The 27,840-nt window shown below is 43.4% G+C and overlaps 1 protein-coding gene across 2 annotated transcripts in view; it reads right to left on the bottom strand.

Annotated features, from left to right (window-relative positions):
• The window catches only part of ARMC2 (armadillo repeat containing 2), a 148,691-nt gene that overhangs the window by 99,637 nt on the left and 21,214 nt on the right, over nucleotides 1-27,840 (bottom strand). For both annotated transcript variants that reach the window (XM_075597579.1, XM_075597580.1), the window contains exons 3-5: nucleotides 16,943-17,015; nucleotides 8,465-8,621; nucleotides 7,553-7,697 (exon numbers count right to left, since the gene is read on the bottom strand). In XM_075597579.1, coding sequence (XP_075453694.1) covers nucleotides 7,553-7,697; nucleotides 8,465-8,621; nucleotides 16,943-17,015 — 375 coding nt within the window. The remainder of the gene's footprint in view (nucleotides 1-7,552; nucleotides 7,698-8,464; nucleotides 8,622-16,942; nucleotides 17,016-27,840) is intronic.

Here is a 27,840-nt window from a genome sequence, read left to right as displayed (position 1 = left end):
TATGTAAAAAAAAAAATGTCCCGGTTTTTCATTTTCAAAATCTGGTCACTATATATATATATATATATATATATATATATATATATATATATATATATATATATATATATATATATATATATATATATATATATATATATATATATATATATATATATAATCACCACATTTATTAAGGTTATGGTGGGTAAAAAAAGTGACTAAAACCCTCCACAGTAAAGCATAAAGCAACTGTAAATATTCCTGTATATTCATTTGAATGTCTTAGACAGGTCTGCAACCCTGTCTTTTACCATTATCACCCAGCACACAGCACTTCCACTGCAGCAAGGGATTCTGGGAAATGACATGCAAATCTGCACACAGTGCCACCTTTTATCTCATGCTCACATTACAGTACATGAGCAACCCTTAGCCAATGCATGCTGCTTTAAACACAGCTTTTAAGCAAGGGCTTAGGAGATGCAAAGTCAGTAAACCCACTCACAGACATGTTTCAACCTTGATGGGTATCAGTGTGAGGTTGGCTGCTGACATTTGCTCAGATGAGATTAAAGAGTAGGTAATCACCACATTTATTAAGGTTATGGTGGGTAAAAAAAGTGACTAAAACCCTCCACAGTAAAGCATACAGCAACTGTAAATATTCCTGTATATTCATTTGCATGTCTTAGACAGGTCTGCAACCCTGTCTCATGTAATGTGAGCATGAGATAAAAGGTGGCACTGTGTGCTCATTTGCATGTCATTTCCCAGAATCCCTTGCTGCAGTGGAAGTGCTGTGTGCTGGGTGATAATGGTAAAAGACAGGGTTGCAGACCTGTCTAAGACATGCAAATGAATATACAGGAATATTTACAGTTGATATATATATATATATATATATATATATATATATATATATATATATATATATATATATATAAAAAAGAGATGTTATATATACTTACATGCAGGATTTTGAAACAGTAATTTTCAAGTCTTTAAATGTATCTAAAGTTCCATAATACAGCTGAACCCCATTTTAATGCGGTGCTCGGGGGCCACAGAATAAAACCGCGTTATAACCGGGATCGCCCAAAAAAATGGCCACCACGATAAGGGGTTCCGCGTCCGCCAGAGGGTGAGAGCTGGGATAACTCTCCCAACTCACCCTGAGCCCGGCGACGCAGCGGCACCCCATGCAGGACTTTACCCGGAGCAGCAGCTCATCTGTGTGCAGTGCAGGAGAAGCAGGTGAGTCTGTGAGAGGGGGGGTGCGGGGGGAGGGACTCAGTCTGAAGAAGCCGGGGTGTCAGCTGTCTCTGTGTGAGTCCCATGGCCCTGAACCAGCTCCTCCCCCCCCCCCCCCGGCGGAGGGAGGGGTGTGTGTGCGCACTACATGGATTTTTTTTTAAAGTACATTATTTTCCTTTGTAAATTATTGTGCCTTTTTAAAGTCCCCACACCTTGTCACAAATGCATTGCTAGTACAGTATTTAATAATGTATATGAAAAGTGTGACTGTCTGTACATTATAAAATGAGACACGTTTGTGCCTTTTGAAAATCAGACTGTTTCTGCAGGCTCTTTGGAGTCCAAATTAGCCAAAATACTGTCTCCTCTTCTCATTGCTTGTCTTGTGTCTTTGCATTTTGAATGCTGTTAATAACCAAGATAAGACTGTGTGCATTATTCTGAGGTACGTGCGTGTGTGCTACTGTAGCTATTGGTGAACTCTCTACCAACCATCTCACAGAAGGTACCCGTGATGTGTTATTAAACGTTGCCCCCCTTTCCCCAAAAAAGGTTTCTATACATTATAATATTTCATATAATCAGGTTTTCAAAGATCTCAACGTAGTATACAAAAAAGTCTCCTGTTAGACCATTAAAAGTGATGAATGTATCCCGATGTACACTGTATGCGGTGTTGCTGAATAAATATGTTCCTGTTCAACTACACTCCTGGCCTGAGTCTGCAGTCTATCAGGGGTAGTATGTGATAGTTCTTCCGCAGGGACTGCCTCCAGCACTCCTGGAGAGTGCGGCGCTGACATCCAGAGATGGAACTACGTATTGCCCTCAAAAGCCTGTCCTGTTTCCCCAACAACATCGGCGGAACCGCAGACCTCCTGTGAACCAACAGGTATTTAGCACCACTACACACCTAGTAGCGACATAATCTCCCATAGGGTGGGGGAAACGGCGTTACACTATTGTCTGACTTTGCTGCGCTTGTTGGATTATTATAATTCACTGTACTGTATTGTCTTTGTAAAGTGATGAGTACACGGTCAGCACTACAGTATATAAAGATATACATACATCTGGTACTTTTATTTACTATTCCAAGCTGTATAATTTGCACACAAACATTTTTTACCACTAGGGGTCTGTCTTGTAAATGAAAAGATTTCACATCACAACCTTTAAACTAACCACAACTGAGAACATTTGAACATAAAACATGCTCTTCTCACAAAAATTAGGAATAACATGCTTGTTTTTCCATGGAAAAGTAAAATGCTACTTTAAAAAAAACTACTTTCCTCTTTGCCAGAAGAAGGCTGTATTTATTGTTATATTAGATCAAAGTATTCCTTAAAAATCCTGGGGGTCATTTATATGTTTTCCAATCCTAAAGTATATATCCAAAATGCTGTGCAATGTATACTACAGTCATTCAGTTCTATGATTATATAACAATAGTTTAAAAACAAAATTACGGTATCTGCTAGACCAGGGGGGCGCAATCTTTTCTCACTGCGTCCCCCTGTCTGCTCTCCATCCCTGCTCGCGCACCCCCCCCTGCTCGGCTCCAGTGTCAAATGATGCCACGGGGTCATGTGATGTCACGTTTGACGCCAGGTTACCATGACGATGAGTCGTTGGAAGCCAAGGTACGTTAGAACTAACAAATCTACGTAAGTACCAGCACTCACTGTCTAATAGCTAAATGATGAAAACAGTTATAATGCAGAAAATACATTTAATAATAAAACAAACCAGAAATAAATCAAATGTGTTTGCAGAAACCAGTGTCACAAATGGGCATGTCACAAAGTGCGGGGTGGGGGGGGGGGAAAGGAAAAGGGGAAAAAAACATGAAACACAAGGAATATACACAAAAAACGGAGAACGGAAAGTATGCTAGGGGAGCGACGTTTTGAGGGACTACCTCTTCATCTGGCCCATTCCCCCTGGTCCAACCACAAAGGTCTCCTCTTCAGATGTAGTGAGCATGGCTCTGTCAATATGCAACATACTGTACACAGTTTCACAATGACATGAGTGGTAAGAACAGAGAAGAAAAGCTAAACTGTTTACAGGGCACAAAATTAGATTTGGGCTTTATCAAAATAGTTTTCTACACAACTATTAGAATGAATGTTTTAGGTAAAGGACTCTCATTTGCCCCTACACGTAGAGTTAACAATTTCGATCTTTACATAGATCTGCAAAAATTTAACCGCAAATTAACTCTTAGTAGGCATTTTATTTCAGATCAAAGGGGTTACCCACTTACCCCTAATATCATTAATCCAATTGTAAATACATTGTCCACAAGTGAACAGACCCAACTAGTGGACATGATGTCACTAATGGATGAGGGCACTACCAACATTAAGGATGATATATCTATACAACATTCATTATTCAAACCTAATTCTGTTTTTCATCCATATCACTCTAGGGGATACCACATTGATATATTCAACAAATTGGTTGAAAGGGAATTTCAAACTCTGGGACAATCGAAAAAATTACAAATGAATAAGAACTCAAACCTAACTGTACAGGAAAGACATACGTTAAAAACATTACAACTAAATCCAAATATAGTTATACGTGAAGCAGGTAAGGGTGGGGGTATCATACTTCAAGACAGAGTAGATTATTGCAAAGAAGCTGTCAGATTATTGTCTGATCCGTTGTCCTACTGTAAATTACCCAAAGACCCCACAGCTGTATTCAAACTAGAACTTAATGCTCATTTGGAATCCGCTTTTAAATCTAGCGTTCTTACCAAACAAGAGTTTGAATTTTTATGCTGCACGGCTCCCACCATCCCTATTATGTATCATTTGCCCAAGATTCACAAATCACTTACTAATCCACCTGGGCGACCTATTATTTCAGGCATTAACTCTCTTACTGTCAACCTTTCTTCTTATGTAGATTCTTTTCTTCAACCTTTAGTACCATTATTACCATCACATTTACTTGACACCACTTCTCTCCTCACTATACTTGCAGATTTCACTTGGAAATCTTCTTATCATCTAGCCACTCTTGATGTCCAATCACTTTACACTTCTATTCCGCACAAAGGGGGTTTAGATGCTATTGATCACTTTTTGGCACTACACGGCACTTTACCTTTTCTCCAACGTAGATTTATTCCTAATTCAATTGAATTTATTTTGAAACACAACTATTTTCTTTTTGAACACGAGTTTTATTTACAACTGTGTGGCACTGCTATGGGGACACGTTTTGCATCATCTTTCGCAAATTTATACATGGGATGGTGGGAATCGTCTTATATATGGGGCATTGATGTATCTGCGCCACAGTTGATCATGTGGCGCAGATACATCGATGATGTGATTGTTATTTGGGACGGTGATGACACTTCGTTTGATAGCTTCGTTGCGAGGTTGAATGATAACCAGTTCAATCTCATTTTTACCAGTGAATTAAGTCAAACTAATATTATTTTCTTGGACTTGGAAATTTATATTAATAATAACGAGCTGTATACCAGAACACATTTTAAAAACACTAATGTGAACTCCTTTCTACATCCAGATAGCGGACATGAAAGGAGGTGCATTAACAATATCCCATACAGCCAGTTTTTGCTGATATAGAAACGTTCAAGGTACAATCACAAATACTCTTTGAACGTTTTTCTCAAAAGGGCTATGATATTACTATCATTGACAGAGCCTATAAAAGAGCACTGAACATTAATAGGAAAAAATTGATTCAATCAAGAAACAGCAAGTGTAACGGTAAACAAAAACATGTTTTCAATGGGAATACATCTATCCAACCATCGGAAAATTCAGTTACCAATGATTCTATCATCACATTGCCCATTTTAGAACTAAGCGAAATAGACCTTAAAGATATAAAAAGAAATGAGAGACAAACACCATATTTTGTAACTAAATTTAATAGTTCTCACAGGAAGATCAAACATATTTTGAATAAATACTGGTACATTTTGCAGATGGATCCCATCTTGGCAAAAATGCTACCTAAAAGACCACCGATTGTGTTCACGAAATCCAACAATTTGAAAACTATCTTGGCCCCAAGTCTCCTTAAAGGTAGTGATCCCATCAAAAAGAAAGATCTTAGGGAGTTGTTGGATATAAAAGGTAACCACAAATGCAATAGGTGTAAAATCTGTCCAAGAATGCTAACACAAGATCACTTCAAATCTAAAGTGACAGATTTTAGATATGAAATCAAGAACTACATCGATTGCTTAACCACATATGTTATTTATATCTTGCAATGTGGATGTGGATTACAATATGTGGGCCGTACTAAACGTCAGCTTAAAATACGAGTGATGGAGCACCTCAGAAATATTGTTAATATCCCAAAATTATTGGCCTCAAACAAACCACTAACACACTTGTTGTCACATTTCAAGGATGTTCATCAATGTAGTATTATAGGGGTTAAATATATGGGCATCGAACATGTAACGACAAATGAACGGGCTGGTAACATAGATCTACAGATTGCGAAAAGGGAGCAGTTCTGGATTTTCACCCTCCAAACTAAATATCCGGGGGGTTTAAATGACTATGTGGAGCTAACCCCCTTTTTGAGGTGATCACACTTATACTGTATTTTGAAACAATCAATGGTCTAATATAAGGTTCTGTTTCTCTTTGACATTTTATTCGATATTTTATCTGTTTTCCTTTTATTCTCGTTCCATCCTTTTTTCCCCCCACCACGGGCCCCCGCCCCCTGCGCCTCCAAACCCCCCCCTCCCCCCTCCCCCTGCGCCTCCAAACCCCCCCCTCCCCCTCCCTTTCCTCCCCCCCCTTTTTCCCCCTTTCCACTCCTCATGTTTTATATGTTTTATATGTTATTAATATGTTTTATATGTTATTAATATGGTTTATTTATAGAATGTGTATGCACTTTGTTATTTATGCTGTTATTATATTATGTATGTTTTATTACACTTGACTATATGGGACACCTGTTTTTTGCTACCCTTTAAGGCTTATTTGTTTACCTCTCCATATATATATTGATTATCTATAAGTATATTATGTCTCTCTAGTGTATCTTAGCATTGAGGACATATACAAGCGGGGAGTATTTTTAATTTAGCCCGCCCCTACTAACAAACAAGCCTGGTTGGCCGTGCAGTCATTGAGTTTCAACCAATGACGTACAGCATTAGACCTATAAAGGACCCCTAAACAGGTGCCCCAGATATTGCCTGAAGAAGTTTACTTTGGTAGACGAAACGCGTCGCGACTATTGTGGCTGGCGGTTCTATCAACAACTACCAGTACACATTCAAGTGTATCGTTTGTGTCCGTTTCCGATCGTTCCTACGTGATTAAAAACGGACAGGCATCCTAAGGACACCAACAGAGGGCTCCGGTTCCTGCGCATGCGCGCTATACTTCCCACCACGCTGACACACGTGGATGATAGGAGGCACAACGGAGACAGCCCCAGCGCGCGGGACTGATCTCCCAGGACTGAGATTGCCCTTGCATATCATATGTGATGCCCTAGTACTGTAGTCAACGTTAGAATCGGGGATTATTAAAGATTTTATACATGTAAGTTATTACTATTTTTAATTTGTGGTAATACATATTACATCTCTCATCTTGGTGCGCTTTTGTGTTTTTTCTCTTTTGACAACTATTAGAATAATGACATTGTGAAACCAGTATTACTACTTCAAAGTACATAAGAAGACATTTCATGTAATAATGCTATGTTAAATCAGCAAAACATGAAAATGTTTCTTTTTAAATAAATCAGTTCTGCCGTATTAGATAATACTGTCTGCACTTTTTTTTTTTAACGCCTAATGCCATCTTTAATTACTTTTTTTTAAGGTATTGATCATCCTTTGGTTGCTACAGCAACCATTTAGAAAGTCATATCCACTTCCTCTTTTGAAACAGGGTCAGGCTTTCACACAGCTTTTTGACCCCTGCCCTTTGGCAACAGTGTATCACAAACAGATCTGCTGTGTTCCAAACAGCAGACTGTCTATTACTCTGAAAGCTGTAACAATAATGTGTCACACATAGTAATATACTGTTACATATCAGCTTCAGCATTTCACAGACTGCAGCACAAAGTTATACGCCGGCCATTTCGTTTGGCGCACAATCCCAATTTTGACAGATTTATAACAGGAGCAACAACCGATTGCCAATTTAGGTAAGAATGTAGAATTATACATTGTCACATTTTTTACATATGCAAATAAAAGAAGAAAGAAAAAAAAAGGGAGGGGGGAGGTAGTCTAAAAAAACAAACAAAGAGAGAGGTAAATACAAACCGTTCGCTCTTGTTGTGGGAAGTGCCTGACCTCTCCATAACTTTGCATTGCTGTTCGGTATTATAACATGAGGAATCGCTGAAATCTTCTGCAAAACTGCCTTTTGAAGCAAGACTTGCCTCTTCTGAACTTTGCCGTTCCTTTGCTGTGACAGTACAGATTGAAGTTACGTTAGTTTCTTTGCTACATATCCAGCATTAAAAAAATGATAAAATAATTACGACTGCTGAATAGAAATGCGGGTGCTTGCTAATTGAGCAATACAAAAAGCAAACTCCCCCCCCCCCCCATTCATTTGCACAAACACCCATTCATTTGCACAAACACCCATTCATTTGCACAAACACGCTGGTAATGATAAGTCCAATGCACAGAGTTTTACTTGTAACCATTTGACTGAAAGATGTATAAAGTGTGTCCTCAAATACAGGATTCATGGCCTCTTAATAACCCTTTTGGAAGGTGGCTTTTAAACTTTAAAAAGGATGAAAAAAACGTGACTTGTAAACCCAAACCGTTTGCCCCTCTTTTCTTCATCAATAGTCAGTGCCAATAACAATCTTATTGTTACTCCATCAAATGACATACAGAACATACTTTTTATTTTTATTGCTTTACAATCTTAATAGGCTTAATAATTAATTAATTAGAATTAATAATATCGATGATTCACAAAAGAAAAATTATGTCACACTTTTAGAGAATTCAGTTTTCTCCATGATCAAATTGGCTGCTTGACTTATAAACCTCCTTGAAAGGAGAGAAGCAGAAAAAACATTTGGAAATATAGCTGTAATGTTACAGTGAGATTAGTACTCATACACCGATTTACTGATTTACTACCAATGTAAAAAATAAGAACGCCAACAGGACTTCACTTCTGTTAAGGAAAAAAAGGAAGCATAGTCTCACCCTCGTCTGCATGAAGTCCATTGTCAAGTACTAGGTTTCCTTGAGATCTAGTTCTGAACAAGCGTGCACGCGTTATACTGGCTCTCCTAACGCATGCAGAACCTGGGCGGGGTTGAGGAGGTGTGGGTGCTCTGTCATCTTCTGGAAGCTTTGGTGTCTGCAAACAGCAACAGGAAAAATGAATGAACATGAAAACAGTTATGGTCATATTCAGAAGGTCGACAAATCAGCAAAAAATCTACTCGCCACCTAGTACCACACGTGTGCTGCTTGGGCCAATAGGAGCTTGCCACGATGTTAAATCCACTCGCCCGGGGCGTGCAAATGTATAGGTTTGTCGAACACTGGTCATATTTATTAAGCACTGGTAATCCGTAAGGCACATATCAGTGCATTGACTTGACAGGGCTGTATAATGTCTCATGGCTTAGTAGTAATTAGTAAAAATGCCCACTAGTCCTAAAAAATGCTGCCTTTGTGTCACATTTGTTAGCAACAGTTAATGGTGCCCTACATTTCGCTCAAAACAATTTGCATGTCTTCCATATGTTCTACCAATTCCAATGATCTGGTTTTTATAAGAATATGTCAACAAATGTGATTATATATTTCAGGTGAATTATTGCATGTTACACATAATGGACCATATTGACGAAGAGGTGTAATTCCATAAGACATCTTTTGTGCTGGAAGACATCTTGCGGCTTCTTCAAGTATATGGACCACAAAGGGTGGTATTTGCTAAGCAGTGCAACTCCATAAAGCACCTTCCACTGCCGGGACACACGCACACACACACGTGTGCCGGAAGGAGTCTTATGGAGTAGCACTGCTTAGTATGGCCCAATATGTTAGACCACATATATTATCTACTTTTCAACTATACAGGTATGTAGCCTTGCAACATTAACAATATTATTTGCACTGCTGACATGTCAGTTAACAAAGAACGCCTTTGGGTGAAATACAGAAACTGCAATAATATGAGACTCTCGTGAACCTTTTTTCTGTTATGTTTTCATAAACATAGATGCATTCATTATTAGGTTAAAAATGAGATGACGTCAGATTATTGCCGTGCTAACCATATATCTCTAGATTCCATTTTTATACTGTTTAGTTCATACTCTCTGTTTAATAATGTAGGCCCTGAACCCTGATTTGGATTACTTTGAGCAATACAGTATGGAAATTCCCTGCTTCGCTCTCCATCTTCCTCTCACTCAAGCTTCTGGAGTAGAAAATACAATATATATCCCTCAAAGGTTGAAAAAAAATGAGAGGGCCTTATTTATCAAGTCTTCCGCCAGCAAAACTGGAGCAAAAACACAGCACAACATTTATTATTAAAGAAAAGACATCCCAGAAAAAGGAATAAGCATTGTTGATGAATCTGCTGTAATGCTTTTGTGTTGGTATTGTCCCAGTTTGTCATCTGGGATAAATGGACCCTAAGGTCTTTGATGAATAGACACCAGGGTCTCTTTACACTGGAATGGAGAATGATGAGAGGTTATGATAGAAGTCTATGAAATCATAGATGACATAAAAAAATAAACAAGGCAGTGTTATTCACTAATAGTACTGGCATTATTAGGAAGCATATAAAACCAACATAAGGAAATACTTTTTCTCTTGGCACACAATCAACCTGTGGTCTTAAAAGAGGGTGAGACATACTCATGAAAGTAAACAGAAGAACACACTCTACTAAACAAAGGGGTAAATCTTAAAAAAAATGTTTGTGTGCTTTTTATGACAACAGTAGTGATATAACTAGTATCGTGTTGCCCTGACTTAGATATGGTGGAGAAGGTTTCCGTCTGGAAACGGTTATCGTTAAGCCATATTCCAAAGGTGAAGATGCTGACAGTTATAAGATGTAAGAGAATAAACGTCCTAATGAAGTAGGACTGTCAGACGATTGCACAACTTTTTCACGAGTCAGAGTAAGTATTTGTCAGAGCTCTCTCTTTGCTGTTTTTTTTCAACACACTGTCAATAACGACCAGGAAAATACAATGAAGGATAGTCGGGGATACATTGGCTTTTTGTTTATGACGATGCTATAAGGTACCAATCTACAGTGTGTGGATCTGAATATTATAGTTCTACCAAATATAAATAAAGTTGATCTGTTCGAACAGGAATTTTCAGTTCTCTAAAATAGTGATTATAAGCATAGTTTTATTGGGGAACGCCAAGCCCAACACATAAATAGGCTACCATATTGATATGTGTATAAAAGGAGCCAAGTATTGTTATTCAATTTTTTATTTTAGCTACCATTGAGAATATAGTCCCATTTGGGATTAATTTGGTCTGGGGAGGAGAATGGTCATGCTGCAGACAATCTGGAGATTGTTTGGGAAGAAAAAAAAACAACTCATCAGTAAATTGCTAAATACAAAGTTAAATACAGACTGTAGACCTCCCTCACTTGGTGTAATGTCTTCTTGGCTCACTTGACCAAGTCAGGATCAGGCTTTGATAGATATAATTCTTTTAGCAGCCAAGAAATGTATAAGGGATTATTGTATCAATCCCAACTCTCCCTCTATTCCCCAGATAATATCGTAAACAAATGTGAGGATCTCAATGATCGGATAGGAGGGCTTTCACGAAGATGAGTCAATCGATCTGTATAAATGCATAGATGGGTGGAATTTACAAAAACTCTGGGTAAGAAAAACACATCCCTTGCAAAGTCTGTAGAAAAAAAATAGTCTGACTGATGCAAGGAGCCTTTGAGATCCAAGCAAATGCTTCTTAGTCTATAAACATGGAGTCTAAATAATGGTGCAATTAATGTCTAGGTCTAATTAATAGGCCTGCACTTACCCTCCCTTGAAATTCTATATATAGCTTATGTACTCCTCTTAAGATTGCATCCCTCACTCTAATTCAAACAATTTACATTTGTACTTTTGTTATACAGTATATCTCGATCTATGCTAGGTTACGCGAGTTTATTTTTTTACTTTTAGTTGTTTTCATATGACGAACATATAGTGATATTTAATTGAATCTCATAGGCGTTTGACATGCCTCAAAGGCCTACTCACAACTACATAATAACTTTTTATTGGGGGAAAAAGATAGAATGTCTGCAGTCAGTTTCTGCCTTAAATTGCTAACTTGGCCTGTAAGATGATTTTAGACTGATCTTTTACAGAATGTGCATGACTTGTACAATTATACTTCGTAATGCTTTTCTCTTTACTGTATGTGGAATATCTTTTTCAATAAATGATTAGATTTGTTTTTAAACACATAAAAATAGCAAATATATACAGATAAAAACAAAAAAGTACTTACAAAATAAAGGCACTAGGTACAACATGTCAATAAATAATGAAAAAGCTTGAAAATAACATTGAAATAAATAAGAGACAGCTGTGTCTTTCTCTATAATGATTTTTCTTCACAGAGAAAAGCTGGGGTAGAATTATACAGTGTGTTGGCATTTGCCGAGCAATAGCACTGTCCACATGTGCGGGATGCAACGCAACCCTAGGAGATATGAATGACAGACAAACAGCCTGTAGAATTTAATAGCACTGTAACATTTGAAGCAATTTATAAAAGGGGGAGGAAAAGAACAGGGAAATAGAGAGAAATATCGCACGGCTGATGGGAAATATCTTTCCATTGTAGCTAGGTGCAGTGCCATGAAGTACCAACTGGAACTAAAAACACTGATGATATAGTAGGGTAAATCAAGGTCACTGTGATTAACCCATTAACACCGCCCCCCCCCATCCCAACAAAACCCCCAGACAATTAGAAGTGTTTTTACACTAATTTAGAATGTTTTCCAGTCAATGTTTGTAACATGAAGTTTAAGGTGCTCTCATCTCTGCCTTATCTCCCCCTTGCCGCTGACCCTTTTAATTGATAATTTAACAAGTGGATGGTGTGAATAGATCCATCATTAAGAGCTCTTGTGGTAAGTGAGTACACTGTGAACTTTCTAGATGTTCAAACATTATTTACAGCAAATGAAAATACCACTTGTGAGCACCTTCACATGTCTGAGACGGCTTTGCAGTTCTGTGCGACACACGTGAATGTGCTCACACGTGGTATTTTGTATTTGCTGCACAGTGTGAAGTGGAAGTTTTTTGTCACTTTTTCTTTTACTCACTAGAACTTATTTTGTGTCTGCACAGGTACGCCTAGGAGGGCGTTGAGGTAAACTTCGCTCAAACGTAGTGAGAGAGGTAAGGTGTATAGTGATCTAATTTAAAAATCCCAAACAACTGAGTAAGGGTGGTGCTCACTGGGAAAGGTAGAATTTGTATACTGAGATAGAGAAGGATCCGCTAATGCGGCACAAAAACACCCAGTAAATTAAAAGTCAATTTTATTATAATTAATTAAAATATAGGTGTAAGGGATTGCGGACGAAACAAACAAACAAACGAATAAACATAAAAATAAAAATCGGGGAGGCTTCGCAAGGGTGAAGGGGTAACTGGACAACACAGGGTAAAATAAAACAATGTATCTATTACCCACACCAAAGTTAGTGTGTTGTGTATCCTTATGTCCTAAAGAGGGTGTAATGCACCCTGAATGAGAGTGTATCTGTGCAGTGGTGCCTACATTAAACAGGTACTAGACTAACTATGGAGGTGAAGCTCTTTTAAGAAACTCTTGATGCCAGTAAATAATATCACTGTGTAACAGACTGTCTGGTACTTAATGAGATAATGGAATATCCCTAAAGACAGTATTATAGGACAAAAACTAGATGAAAGTCCTGTAGGTGGATAGAAACTAGCAACCCAGACAAGTGGGTGGGTATAGTAGCCCCTCCACCTACATAGTGTTTAACCTGACATTTTACTTTTAATGCTATTTACGTCCATTTACTGTCATTTACTGACTGAAGCACTTATTCCCATGATCTGTTATTTGTATTATTTGTTATTTATACGATTGTCACGTGTATTACTAATGTGAAGCGCTATATACACTAATGGCGCTATATAAATAAAGACATACATACATTCATACATATGCAAAAAAGTGATTGTGAGTCATATTTAATTTTTCTTGAGCCATCTGCAAGGTAAGTACCAATTTCTTCTCTAGATCTAGCTGTTGATGCAACGAACATAGCCCCAATTTTTCCCAGTCTCTAAATGCCTTACTCACTCTTTCTGAATGTCACAGTGTAAAATACTGCAGACATATGACATTCAAGCACAGGGAAGCAAACAAACACATAAACTGTATCAGTTTAAGCTTCAGTATTACTTTACTCAGAAAACAGCTTCAACCTGCTGTTTAATGTAGAAAGCTATTTGGTGACAGGCAAAAAAAGGAAAAAGATAATATGGGTATTGTAAGGTGGACAAAACATGATTACAAATGGTTTAATCACATTTGGAATCATAGTTGAACCGTTAAAAGTTACATAAAATTAAGATACTGTAATATTGTTGATAGTAAATAAACATTTAATGATAACACAAAATTGAGTTGTAAATTTTAGGAATATACAAAAACTCGGCTTGTTCTTAAAGTTGAAGAAAATGCAGACAGTAGATGGAGAATTGCAAACCTCCGATTAAGCAGGAACTCGCCAGATTTACAAAAATATAAATGTAGACTGTAGATCATGTTAAAATACAAAAAAAAAGATAGAACAATCCTCCCACGCTTTTCACACCAAGTGGCGCTTTTCTCCTCAATGAGAAAGCACCACTAGGTGTAAAACGCGTGGGAGGATTTTCTCTCTCTTTTCTTTTGTTTTTAATGGATCATGTTAAAATACAAAAAATTAAAGGACAGAAAAAATCCTCCCACGCGTTTCACACCAAGTGGCTCCATACTCCTTGAGAAAAGCGCCACTTGGTGTGAAACGCGTTGGAGGTTTTTTCTGTATTTTAATATGATCTATTAAAGTATTCATTTATATTTTTGTAAATCTGGCGAATTCCTGCTTAATCCAGGTTAGCAAATCTCAACTTTTTTCAATTTCTTCTACTTGACCTAACTAATTGGAGATTTGCTGACAGGAAATCCAGGCACCTAAGCAGCTGATAAGCATTGCAGCTGCAAAATAGCGACGCAGTGAAGAGAAGGAGACAGTATTGTCCCACATCGTCAATACAAGAGCTTTCTCCCATAACATCAGTGATCGCGGTTTCCTCAACGAAGTAAAACTATACGTTTCATATAGGGCCCGGATAGGTAGAGGATATACAGTTGTGTGAAAAAGAAAGTACACCCTCTTTGAATTCTATGATTTTACATATCAGGACAAAATTACAATCATCTGTTCCTTAGCAGGGCAGCAATAACTTGAAGTAATTGTTTTCAGTATGACCTTATCAGTTTCTCAAATCGTTGTGGAGAAATTTTGGCCCATTCTTCTTTACAACGTTGCTTCAGTTCATTGAGGTTTGTGGGCATTTGTTTATGCACAGCTCTCTTAAGGTCCAGCCACAGCATTTCAATCAGGTTGAGGTCTGGACTTTGACTGGGCCATTGCAACACCTTGATACTTTTCTTTTTCAGCCATTCTGTTGTAGATTTCCTGGTGTGCTTGGGATCATTGTCCTGTTGCATGACCCAATTTCGGCCAAGCTTTAGCTGTCGGACAGATGGCCTCACATTTGACTCTAGAATACTTTGGTGTACAGAGGAGTTCATGGTCGACTCAATGACCGCAAGATTCCCAGGTCCTGTGGCTGCAAAAAACAAGCCCAAATCATCACCCCTCCACCACCGTGCTTGACAGTTGATATGAGGTGTTTGTGCTGATATGCTGTGTTTGGTTTTCGCCAAACGTGGCGCTGTGCATTATGGCCAAACATCTCCACTTTGGTCTCGTCTGTCCAAAGGACATTGTTCCAGAAGTCTTGTGGTTTGTTCAAATGCAACTTTGCAAACCTAAGCCGTGCTGCCATGTTCTTTTTAGAGAGAAGAGGCTTTCCTCCTGGCAACCCTTCCAAACAAACCATACTTGTTCAGTCTTTTTCTAATTGTAGTCATGAACTTTAACATTTAACATGCTAACTGAGGCTTGTGGAGTCTGAGATGTAACTCTTGGTTTTTTTGCAATTTCTCTGAGCATTGCACGGTCTGACCTTGGGGTGAATTTGCTGGGACGTCCACTCCTGGGAAGATTGGCAACTGTCTTGAATGTTTTCCACTTTTGAATAATCTTTCTCACTGTAGAATGATGGACTTTAAATTGTTTGGAAATGGCCTTATAACCCTTCCCAGATTGATGGGCAGCAACAATTGCTTCTCTAAGATCATTGCTGATGTCTTTCCTCCTTGGCATTGTGTTAACACACACCTGAATGCTCCAGACCAGCAAACTGCTAAAACTTTGGCTTTTATAGAGGTGGTCACACTTGCTGATGATCAATTAATCAAGGGCATTTGATTAGCAGCACCTGTCTGCTACTTAGCATCTTAATTCCTATGGAAGCAGTAAGGGTGTACTTAGTTTTTCACACATGGCTTCTCCATTTTGGCTTTATTTTTGTTAAATAAATCATGACATGGTGTGATATGTCATGTGTTGTTGTTCATCTGAGGTTGTATTAACCTAATTTTAAGACCTGCTAAGGAACAGATGATTGTTATTATGTCCTGATATGTAAAACCATAGAATTCAGAGGGTGTACTTTCTTTTTCACACAACTGTATGCTGTATCAACTCTGAGTCATTGCCGTGAAAGCCTTAGATCTTATCCTGTCTACAAATATCAGCGCATGACTAATTATTTTTTAAAGTGCATCTCCTGGAGCTGCTGAACGGCTGTTGCGACTCGATGTTCTTAAAGCAGTAGTCCAAACTGCTGTTTTTTTTAATTATTTATTTTTCCCTTTAATATGTGCATCAATAGAATACACACAATGATAAGTAATTCGCTAAATTGCCGATCGATCCGTTCTCCTGTGGTCGATCGGCGAAGATTCAGCTCGGGGGTTTACTAAATGGCTGCCAGAGCAGCAGAAGAGGACCAAAGATGCAAAGTTCTGTGGGGAAGATCATGTGACCAGACAGTCACTAGATACAATTTGTGCACTGCTAGAGAGAGGGCAGCACTCAAAAAGGGGTGTGAGAGCCTGTTTCAGAAGAGGAAGGGGATGTGACTTTGTAAATGGTTGCTATAGAAACAAATAATGCTTGTTACATTAAAAATGTAAATTCAGAGTTGTTTAAAAAAAATGCTTCAAGTATTTTCTCATAGTACAGAACTGATTTATTTAAATTAAAAAAACAAACAAAAAAACACATGTAGCATATTGCTTGGTCTGCAGCTTTAAAGTTGAACTATAAAATGAAACCCAAGTGTCAGCCCTTTAAATAAAAATCTTGTTTCAAGCGGGCAAGTAATAAGAGGCGACAGGCAACTTTTACACGCCATCCTTTTGTTTTCTGTTCTACCGCTGTTTAATATTTAATAAATGGACAAAAACCTGTGCATTGAATTACAAGCTACTCACGTATGATAGTGGGATCAGGCGTGCTCCAGAGACCGGCCTGGAGTCAGGAGATTCAAAGCTAGACGTATGCAGGCTGTAGGGAAGACAACATACTGCGTCAGTTATAATGCTGGCATCAATGAAATAAAAGTAGATAATCACCACAATAATGGATGGCATTTTACCCGTGTTTCTCAAGTTAGGATTAAACGTGCATTTTTTAAATATGGCACTGATACGAGAATGTCATGGAGCAAACAGAATTTCGTAAAGCCAAAATTCCTGTTTTGGATTTAAAACAGACAAAAACTAGTTTACGATTTTATTTTTCTGTCGGTCTTTCATTACAGAGTGTGACAAGCGGGAGATGACCTCTCTTCCGATAGCTATGGATCAAATCATATGGATACAAAGGATTTCTGTCCCTGTCTATGCCTTTCTACCGTCATATGCACCAGAAAAACATACAGACTGTATTCACGAAGCTTCATAATGACTGCACCACGGATTGAGCCACCTGTGCTGAAGCAGTGATAACCTGAAAACCTGACCTGTTGGTGGCCGTTGAGGACTGGAGTTGGCCGTCCCTGTCTCAATACATAGCCCCACATGTTGGCACATAAGAAGTTACAATACTTACTGAGCATCTCAGCCAAATGCATTCACTTAAAATACAGCTGTACCTCCACAAGTCAAAAACTGTGACTCCTAATATATCCCAATAATAAATCTTTGGGATCGGAGATAAAGAGTTATTCATATAGAGCGCTGAAATGGCTGTTTACTTCTCATACCGTCTCTGTTAGGAACTAGAGATAACACCTTATGAGGCAGGAGTCAAAACAGACACCTACCCAAACTGGTGAAACAAACATACAGTTATGGGGCAGGCTTTCATGTTGTAAACAGAAAGCTGTGCTTCCTTGACCTTCTTACTCTTTGTATCTCACAGCAGATAGCACTAAAAGAACAGGCAGAGAAGGAAAAGGATGTTGCATGGCAGGAATCGGTCATGTCCAGAAGACAAGGAACTCCAACCTGTCCTACAGACAGTGACAAAACAGTTTGAGTATAAGGCTAAGGCCCCGCTGCACGCGCCCGCACAGCCGCCTTGCTTACCGGCGGCGCGTGCAATTCACTGCACTGCGATCTGCGGTGAATTTTTTCCGGCACGGGGGGGGCGTGGCCAAAACAGGTGGGGGAAGGCGCGGCCATGACATGAGGGGGCGTGATGGCCCCTCGGCGTGACAGACCCTCGGCGTGACAGCCCCTCAGCGGGACGGACCCTCAGCCCCTCGGCGGGACGGCCCCTCAGCCCCTCGGCGGGACGGCCCCTCAGCACGCACTCGGAGGCACTCACGCACTCGGAGGCACACAAATACACTCCACTCTCAGGCAGGAGGTAAAACAAAAGGGTTCTTTATTGTCTAGACGTAGCAGCAATTGCACAGCACACAGCACTTCAGCAGAAGGGTGTTCACCACCAGGATGATCTCTAGACACACTCCTTGGTGGAGCAAGATAGTATCTCCCCTCTCCCCTAAGGGAGAGCCTTTAGCTTACCAGAGCCCTGGTAGCTTAATCAGAACCCACCATCCTCTTTCTTAACTGCAGAGGAACCACATCTCTCAAAGGATAGAGAGGAACACTCAACTCTGACTCACACACAGCGACCTAGACTAAACAGGAAGGGGTAATCCTTTTAGTACAGATCAAGTAGTCCCACCCGTGCCCCTGACTGACACAAAGCATGAGCACTACCTTCTCTGACCAACTGAATCACAGTGGTTGGGGCAAACCCATTTTAACTCCTGGCAAACCTGCCTTACCAGGGATTATTGCACAGGAGGAGGAAAGAATAATAGCCCAAACCTACCAGGGCTATAATTATGTAACACCCTTATCACCCCCCCCCCACCCCCCCCGGCTGTAGGAGATAGGGTGTACATGAATAACAGTTGATCTGCATATTACTGACAGTCTCTATACACACTCCCTAACAGGATTAGGACCTGCTCACAGAGTGCTACAGTAGCTCAGGTGTTACCTTGACTCTGTAAGGAATCTGATGTCTCAGCGTCGTCAGCGCAACCATTACCCACCCCCGTCGGTACCAAGGCATTCCAGCGCCTGCAGCGCAATTCCCACATACCTCCATTGTCTGCCACTGGCACTCTGGCTCCTCGCCATCACAGGATTGCACCTACCGAAGAGGTGCCTGTTGAACCACAGCCTCTGTGTGTGTCTCTGGCTCCGCACTCTATGTGCACACGCGTGTCTGTCACTGACCCCATGCGCATATGCACGTCAGTCACCAAATCCACGCACACACGCGCGCCAGCCCCAGACGTTATGTGCATGCATTCCCAGCTTACAGAGCACACGCCTAACAGAGGCCTTTTACCCTCTGCCCCTGCAGTGAGGCGTCGCCCCCAAGCACCACATAATTCCATGCAAATCAATGACTACAATCAGCTGGGCTGTAACACCTCCCTCCTATCAGGGAGAACTCCTTGCAGTGCTCCAGGCCAACCCACTCTTCCCATTGGCCTGCCCAGCTTTATTATGCCTGTGCTTCCCATCTCTCGTCGCTCTACATAGTTCTCTATGGAAGCATTTCACTACTCTCTCAGTGACTCCTCAGGTATCGACGCGGCTTGGACGACTAACCCCTCTGGCTCTCGACTTCGGCTCTACCTGGACTTCGTGACTTCTCCTATCCCTGACCTTGGCAACGGCAACAACTACCCTTTCTCTACTACCGGTACCGGCAAGTATTGTCTTCTTTACTATAGCTGGCCTGGCAACACTAACACCACACACCGGACGCGCTCCCTTTGCTGCGGGTGCGTGTATCCCTACGTCCCACCTCAGCACAGGGGACGGGTCTGCTCTGCGGGCAGCACCGGCGTAACAGACTCTCAGGGTCTTCTTCATGGGATCGGGCCTTGGCATTGGAGTGGATGTAGGTGGATGACAGGTGCAGAAAAAATAGAAGAGAGGGCGCCAGGAACTTTTAAACAGGATGATGTTTATTGGGTTGCAGCACACATTTCAAGGAGTACATCTTATCATCAGAACAGATCACTGTCCTTGCAGCTCTCACCCTTCCAGGGTAGAACCTTGTCCCTTCCCCAAGGGGGAAGACTGGAAACATCCTAACACATGGCTAGGCTAAAACTGGAACACACCTCACCCCCTAAGGCAGGGATGCGCAAAGTTTTGGAGCTGCAACCCCCTGTGTGCCAGCCCCAGCGCTCTCGCCCCCCTTCACCTGCGGAAACAGGAACCAAAAAAGACAAAGCACTACTTTCCAGCAGGTAGAAATTATCAAAAAGGCAGGGAGAGCGTTCCCAAAGTGAAAAACAAAGCTAATTTATTAGCAGCATGGAGACACACAGCATACACAGGCAAAAATGCCCCCACCTACGCGTTTCAAGCGTTAGCTCTTTATCAAGGTCAATCACAAGGAGTTCCTTGCAGGCTTTAGCATCTAGTCCACCTCAAGCCTTGCATTGCACAGGGAAGTAGTAGGCGGTGAAGTTGGGGAGCGCAGATGTCACCCAAAAAAATAAAAAACATACAATAGTGCAGATAGTCTAGAATTGGGGCTAGTAAATGCTAGAGATGTTCTATGAGATGCACACTCACATTTCAAAATATTGAATAAAGCAGGTCCAAAAATCAGTTTGGTATGTTGATACTGGATTTGAGTGTGGGTTGATCAGATCAGGTCTGTTCACTGGTCCTCAACGGCATGAAGCTCTCAGATGAAATAAAGGGGACACACCATAGTGCGATCTATACTAGTACATAATGTACAAATTTATCATAAAATATGAAAAACACACTTACATAATTTGTAAGGGTACTGGCATGCAAGACTAAAGATGTGTCCAGCGTCTACCTATCTAAGGCACTTTCGGTCTGCCGGCGGCGTCACTTCCGGCAAATGGAAGACAAGTCGGCAATAAAACGCATGCACGGGCTCGCACGGATGGACGCTGATTCTCAGCAGGCAGGCAGCAAATGGCGGTAGTGGCGACTAAACGCGTTTTGCACGGATTCGGCTTCAGCAGGCATCACCAGGTACATCTTGGTCCTGGATACACCCCGCGTGATAGCCATTGAGTCTGGTCTCCTCCCCCATGTCAAACTAGGAGCCTCAGACAATCCAGTAAAGGCGCGGCCAAAGCTTTCGCGCTAAAACACATCTGCTCTGCAAAACTTGCACACGGTAGTCCCGATTTTGGCGGGAACCGTTTGCATCCATTACTGTCCTGAATTCACTTAGCCTTCCAGCTTTATATCACAATGTGAAAATGTGGCATCCAAAAGTTCCAAACACGGACCCCCAAGCACAAAAATAAAAATCACTCCTGCACCTTTTAGTCCATGCTGGTAGTCCCAGATGTAATTTCCAGATGGCCATAATTATAACCCACTCATGCCCCACGTTGTGCGCCAAATGTAACACCCCTATCCTCCCCCCGGCTGAAGGAGATAGGGTGTACATGAATAACAGTTGATCTGCAAATCACTGACAGTCGCTATACACTCTCCCTGACAGGATTAGGATCTGCTCACAGAGTGCTAGCTCAGGTGTTACCTTGACTCGCAGGGTCTTGTTCATGGGATCGGGCCGTGGCATTGGAGTGGATGTAGATGGCAGATAGGTCAGGCAAAATAGAAGAGAGGGTGCCAGGAACTTTTGAACAGACCTGATCAGAACAGATCCCTGCCCTGGCAGCTCTCACCCATCCTGGGTAGAATTGGGCTGAGCTGAGCACCTTCTCCCTTCCCCCAGGGGAAGAGTGGAAACATCCTAGCACATGGCTAGCCAAAAAAACTGGAACACACCTCAACCCCTAAGGGGTAAGGCTTTGTCTCCGTTGGCGCTGAGCGCGCTCATGCTTGGAGAGCTCTCAAGGGGGACGCTGCAGGGGAAGCTGAGCGCGCTAGAAAGTTTAAAAAAATTTTTACCTAAGCGCGAGCGCCGGTGAACGTGTGTGCCTGCGCATACGCGCGCATCTTGTGAGCAGGGATTTGCATATATATATGCAAGTCACCTCGCCAAGCGCCGCCCGCTCAGCGCTAGCGGGGACGCAGCCTAAGGCAGGAACACACCAGCCCCAAGACTAGGGCTGGAACAGAACTACGAGAACATGGAGGGCCCCCACTTTTTGAAGTGAAACTTCCTTAGTGGCACCTCATTCGTGATGGGGCAAAAAAGAATTGTGGAGACAGAAATGAAACGGATGTGACGTCAGTGCTGGCAGTTGAGGCCGGGCTGTGTTCTGGCTCAGCCCGACCCCAACACTGACATCACACCCGCTCCACAAATCAGATGCGGCGGCGGCGGCAATAGCCGCCGGCGCCGCTCCTAATCACCCCCCCCCCCCCGGAGCCCCACACCCCCCACACACCGTGACATATGCGGCGGCGATAGCCGCCGCTCCTAACGGCCGCTGCCATGCCGCGCAGCCTCTCTCCTCCCTACCTCCGCTTTCCTGCTGACATGCGGCGGCGGCAGCGGCAGCCCTCAAAATTTAATTGTCAGCCGGTGATTCGCTGTCACGTAAGGTGTGTTAAGGGGTATTTAATTCCCCTCATCCGGCACGGGCTCTGTGGTGCTGCCCGCCGTGGAGTACGTTGCTCCGTGGTGGGATAGCTGAGACCGAGGCTCCACCCCCTGCCCTGTCACTCCTGCTTTGGTAACGGGAGGAGGGGGGTAACGGGACCACGTGTCGCCGGGGGGGCTGGGAGTCCGCAGCTCCGTGTCCGAAGATCAGCCTGGGGTAGTGGGAGTCGGGAGGAGGGGGGTAGTGGGAGTCAGGAGGAGGGGGGTAGTGGGAGTCGGGAGGAGGGGGGTAACGGGACCACGTGTCGCCGGGGGGGGGGGGGGGCTGGCAGTCCGCAGCTCCGTGTCCGCAGCTCCGCCTGGGGTAGTGAGAGGCGGGAGGAGGGGGGTAACGGGACCACGTGTCGCGGGGGGGGGGGGGGGCTGGGAGTCCGCAGCTCCGCCTGGGGTAGTGGGAGGGGGGGAGGAGGAGGGGTGGGGGGCACAACACAGAGAGACATTCACACAACACAGAGAGAGAGACACACACTGACTGACACACACACACACACACACACACACACTGACTGACACTGACTGACACACACACACACTGACTGACACACACACACACTGACTGACACACTCACACACTGACTCACACTCACACACTGACTCACACTCACACACTCACACACTGACTCACACACGCGCACACACACACTGACTGACACACGCGCACACACACTGACTGACACACGCTGACTGAAACACGCACACACACACTGACTGACACACGCGCACACACACACTGACTGACACACGCGCACACACTGACTGACTGACTGACACACGCGCACACACACTGACTGACACACGTGCACACAAACACACTGACTGACACGCACACACACACACTGACTGACACGCGCACACACACACACACACTGACTGACACACGCGCACACACACGCTGACTGACACACGCGCACACACGCTGACTGACACGCATGCACACACTGACTGACACACATGCACACACTGACTGACACACATGCACACACTGACTGACACACATGCACACACTGACTGACACACACGCACATACATACTCACTGACTGACACACATACACACACTGAGTGACACACACACACATACATACTCACTGACTGACACATACACTGACTGACACATGTGTGCCGAGCACGCGCGTTATAAGTCAATTTCTGCGACAAAAGTCAAAGAAGTTTCACTTACTATGCGCGTGCACAGCACACACAGCTTTTTTATACTTGGGGAGGGGTTAATCCCTCTGCCCCAGTATCTGGGCAGGCCTAGCTGACATGGCCTCACACCATAGTCAACCACCCTCTCTGGTTACATGTGACTCGAACTGCCACTAGGCCTGCACCAGCATATTGCAACTTAGTGTCTCTCCTGGGAGACAGCTCACATGCAGGCCATGTGTTAAGAGTGTTTAACCCTAGCACTACTGAATGATACTAAACCGACAGCACCTAGGGCAAAGGATTTAAGTAGCCAGGGGCTATATGGCTACATTTATAATACTCTGTACAGCTATATAATGCCAATCCTGTGTTGATTTTTTTTTTCTGCATGCCTGAGAGAGTGCACTAAGCGCAGGCAGATATTATTTGCATCTAAATTATTTTCAGGTGACCTTTCTTCTTTCACGAAGTAAAATAGGTTCTTATGAGTTGGAGGTGTGTCATACACATTATTACTCCATTCTATAACATTCATTTCCAGGGTGATCCACAGCAACACATGGTTATGTTAACCATTTTGCTGCCCACATAAAAATGTTTTGGAACCTTCTCAAGCATTACACAGGTTAATGTTTACAGTAAGTGGAGGAAAGTAATGAAAGTGTCTTATGTAGAAAATGAAGCCTAGTGACAATCATGTTGTCCTGCTGCCCAAGTTCTTTGAAAAGTTTGACTTAAAATTATACATTATTTTCTTATTTGATATCTGAACTAACAGTATATTTTCAAATGCAACATGGCCACCTACCCAACATGGATAATAAGGCCACATGGGAGTTCTAGTAATACCAGGGATCCCTAAACTGAAACCATATGTTCTTATACATATACAACAACAACAGATCTCCAACGTACTCTAGTTTTACAGTTGGCATAAGATGTTTGGATTATTATTTTTTAGGCTGTGACAAAATCTATAGAAAAAGGAGTAGCTCTCAGTTCAGTGTGGATTTGTTGTTTTATTTTTGAGCTCAACTGACACTCAACATTAAATGTAGACAGACAAACTAATCAGTTCAAACTCAAATCCCAAAATAAGCTATAACTGGCACATTCTGTACTCCTGGTCACCTCTTGTTCAACCCCAACCATATCACCCTCAGCTACTGGTGCAACAGTCAATAAAGGAAAATTAACTGTGGCAGCTGTCTATCACTTCACTCCCTAAAGTTTATATCACTCCTGTCTGATGCTACTTTCCTCTCTTACTACTGTATGTACTCCTGTGCTTTTCAATTTCTACGCCTCAGGACTATACAGTACAGTACCAGGGTTGCCCAATATTATTTGGGGTGATAGAACACCAACTTTGATTGGCAGCCACAATCCTACTGAGACCCCTGAGGAACCATACCCACTACTTTCTTCCAGTGTGAAAACTGACCACTGTCCTGCTCTTTGTTTACTGACATTTCACCAGTGTCTGCTTCCCAGTAGCATGATTCCAATTAGTCCAACACTTTGTAATGTTTTGAAAGTTATATTGGCTGCAGTAAAGACAGATGAGCAGTCCGTGACACGTTCGCCACGCCCCCAAATGATGCGACCCAACTCCTGCAGCTAAGGCACAGATCGCTGGGCTGAAGGAGCGTGGCGGAAGTGCGCACGGATGCTCGCGGCCGTAGTATCCACCCTGAACTTAGCCTTAGCTACTAACTGCAACTAGCGAGGCTAGAGTCTACTCCCCAGGTCCCCAGTTGGTATAGTATCTTGTTTTGTGCATCTTTGTTTTGTCTGCTGGCGTGCCAGAATAAACCTCATTTTATTTAACAACTTTGTCCCGTCTGGTGCTAGTGATCCCAGTGGTTTAGGTGTAAAAGTACTGGTCTCATGTGACAGGCTTTTTCTAGTGGCATAGTGGTGGGATCGCTAGGCTTTGGGTTGGGATTTCTTGCGGGAAATCACAGCTCAAAGACGGTCTTGCATTTTCAAGATCGCTGGACAAGTTGTTGCAGGCAGACACTGTACATTTTGGGGAATATAGCCATTCAGTGTCCCTGAATCTGAAGATGGCTGGTCCAGGAGGACGTTATTTTTCCTGGGACCAACAATCGTTAGTTGCCCGTTGCGCAATATGGGCTGCCGAGTTATGGCCGAGGTACAATAGGCCTTGCAGAGGACCTTGAGTGGTATGAAGTCGGCAGGGCAGAGTGCGGTCATGCGCTAGTGGTCGTGGCCACTACCGGTGGGGCTCTGAATCTGGAGACTGAACCCCTCGAGACTGTCTCAGAGGAGGACCTCAACCCTCCCAACATTACCCCCGGAGCTGTTCCTACTACAGCAGAGCAGTTGGCAGCTATGACTGCCTTCTTAGGGCCAACCGCGACGGTGGCCGAGCGCATGGAATTTGCCCTCTGATGGCGCCACCCGGTTCCCGCTCCCAAGCTGGTGCCTTACCCAGCAGCCGTTACGAGAGTGGGGGGCTGTGTGGCCCCGAGTACACAGCCAGAGAAGCGGGTCCGGAACCCCGTTACAGGGCCGAGAGCCAGAGGGGCTGATGGAAAGATCGACCGAGACGTTGCCCACGAATCTGCCTCCCTGAGAGTCACTGTGCTGGCTGGGGAAGGTGCCACGAGGGTGCCTGCCTCACGGTCGCCAAGATGGTGGCGGACTGTGTGCCCGCGAGGTCACAGTAAGAGAAGCGGGCCCTAACCCCCGCTACAGTGCCAGTGAGCCGAGCACTTCCAGTAGCTGACTCTTCCCAAGCCACCAAGCCGTGTAGAAGTCAGCCGAGAGCCAGAGGGCAGATCGACAGAGACGTTGCCGGCAAATCTGCCTCCCTGAGAACCACCGTGCTGGCTGAGTAAGGTGCCACCAGGGTGCCTTGCCTCGCAGTTGCCAAGATGGCTGAGGGCTGTGTGCCTCCGAGGACACAGCTAGGAAAGGGGCCCCATCTTAGTGTCAGGAGCCAGGTGCCACGCACCTTCACACGCAGGCGCACTACTCCCCTACCTGCCCTGACGGCCGCTGATGGAGCCCAGCACTTGCGCCCTCCCACGCGCACTCCCGCTTCTTCCACGCATGAGCGCGGCTCCTCCTCGCGCCGGACGGCGTCATCGCGCGGGAGCATGCGGCTGGGGTCACAGCGGGAGTTCCCGCCTCCAGATCACGGCGCACACTACCTGTGCGCGGTGCACGCGCGTGACGCGCGCCACACACACAAGCTCTGTGGCAACAGGCACTGATTGCCTCAGCACTCTCACCTGGCTTCCTTACCATAGCCTATCACAGGCTCCGCACGAACACGCCCCGGTTCCCCCTCTTGCTCCTATTGGACTGTCTTACCTATTTAGACTCAGCAGTGCCACTGGCACATTGGCTGAGCATAAGCTTCCTGTTCCTGTGCTTACCTCTCTTGTCTCCTAGATATCCTGCCTTGTCTTGTTTGATCTCCCGAGTACCGACCTTGGCTTGCCTTTGGACCACCGCCTCTCTGGAACCCCGACCTTGGCTATCCTCGACCCTCCGCAACTCTCCAACCTGAACTCGGCTCTCGGATCTCGACTATTCAACCTTCTCCAGCACCGACCCCAGCGACTAGTACCTTCAACGTTCCGTACTTCTATTACCCTCAACTCGGCAAGTATTCACTACTCCTCTACCCTCCCTGCTCCTGACCCGGCGCGAGCAACTACGCACACTCCAGATCAGATTCCAGTGCCTGTCGGTGGTGTTTACTCTATTCCCACCTCAGTACCGAGGGTCTCGTCTAGTTTGTGGTGGGCACAGCGTGACACTTAGGTGTTTGTATTGTATTGTTTGTGGGCTAAGTGGGATTGGACCCATTTCCTAAGAAGCCTGTTTGGGGTTATAACTTCAGAACCATAGGGGCTGGCAACTAGTTTCTGGTATCGCCACACATTGCAAAAAAGGGGGGAAACTTTGTGGGGGAAACCCCAGAGTCTCTGGGAACCCTTTCCTGGTAATCGGAAAAATGATTATTTTGCTGGAAAGTATCACCGTTTATATCCATTACTCTGAAACGCCCTAATCTGCTAAATTGCCCTAACTTCGGTTCTGGAGGTACTAGAAACTCCCCGCAAGGGTTCCCCAATAGTGGACCCTGGG

The sequence above is a fragment of the Ascaphus truei genome, chromosome 4, assembly GCF_040206685.1.
Source record: "Ascaphus truei isolate aAscTru1 chromosome 4, aAscTru1.hap1, whole genome shotgun sequence".
In the NCBI taxonomy this organism is placed as follows: Eukaryota; Metazoa; Chordata; class Amphibia; order Anura; family Ascaphidae; genus Ascaphus; species Ascaphus truei.
This window is presented reverse-complemented; position numbering and strand designations above follow the sequence as displayed.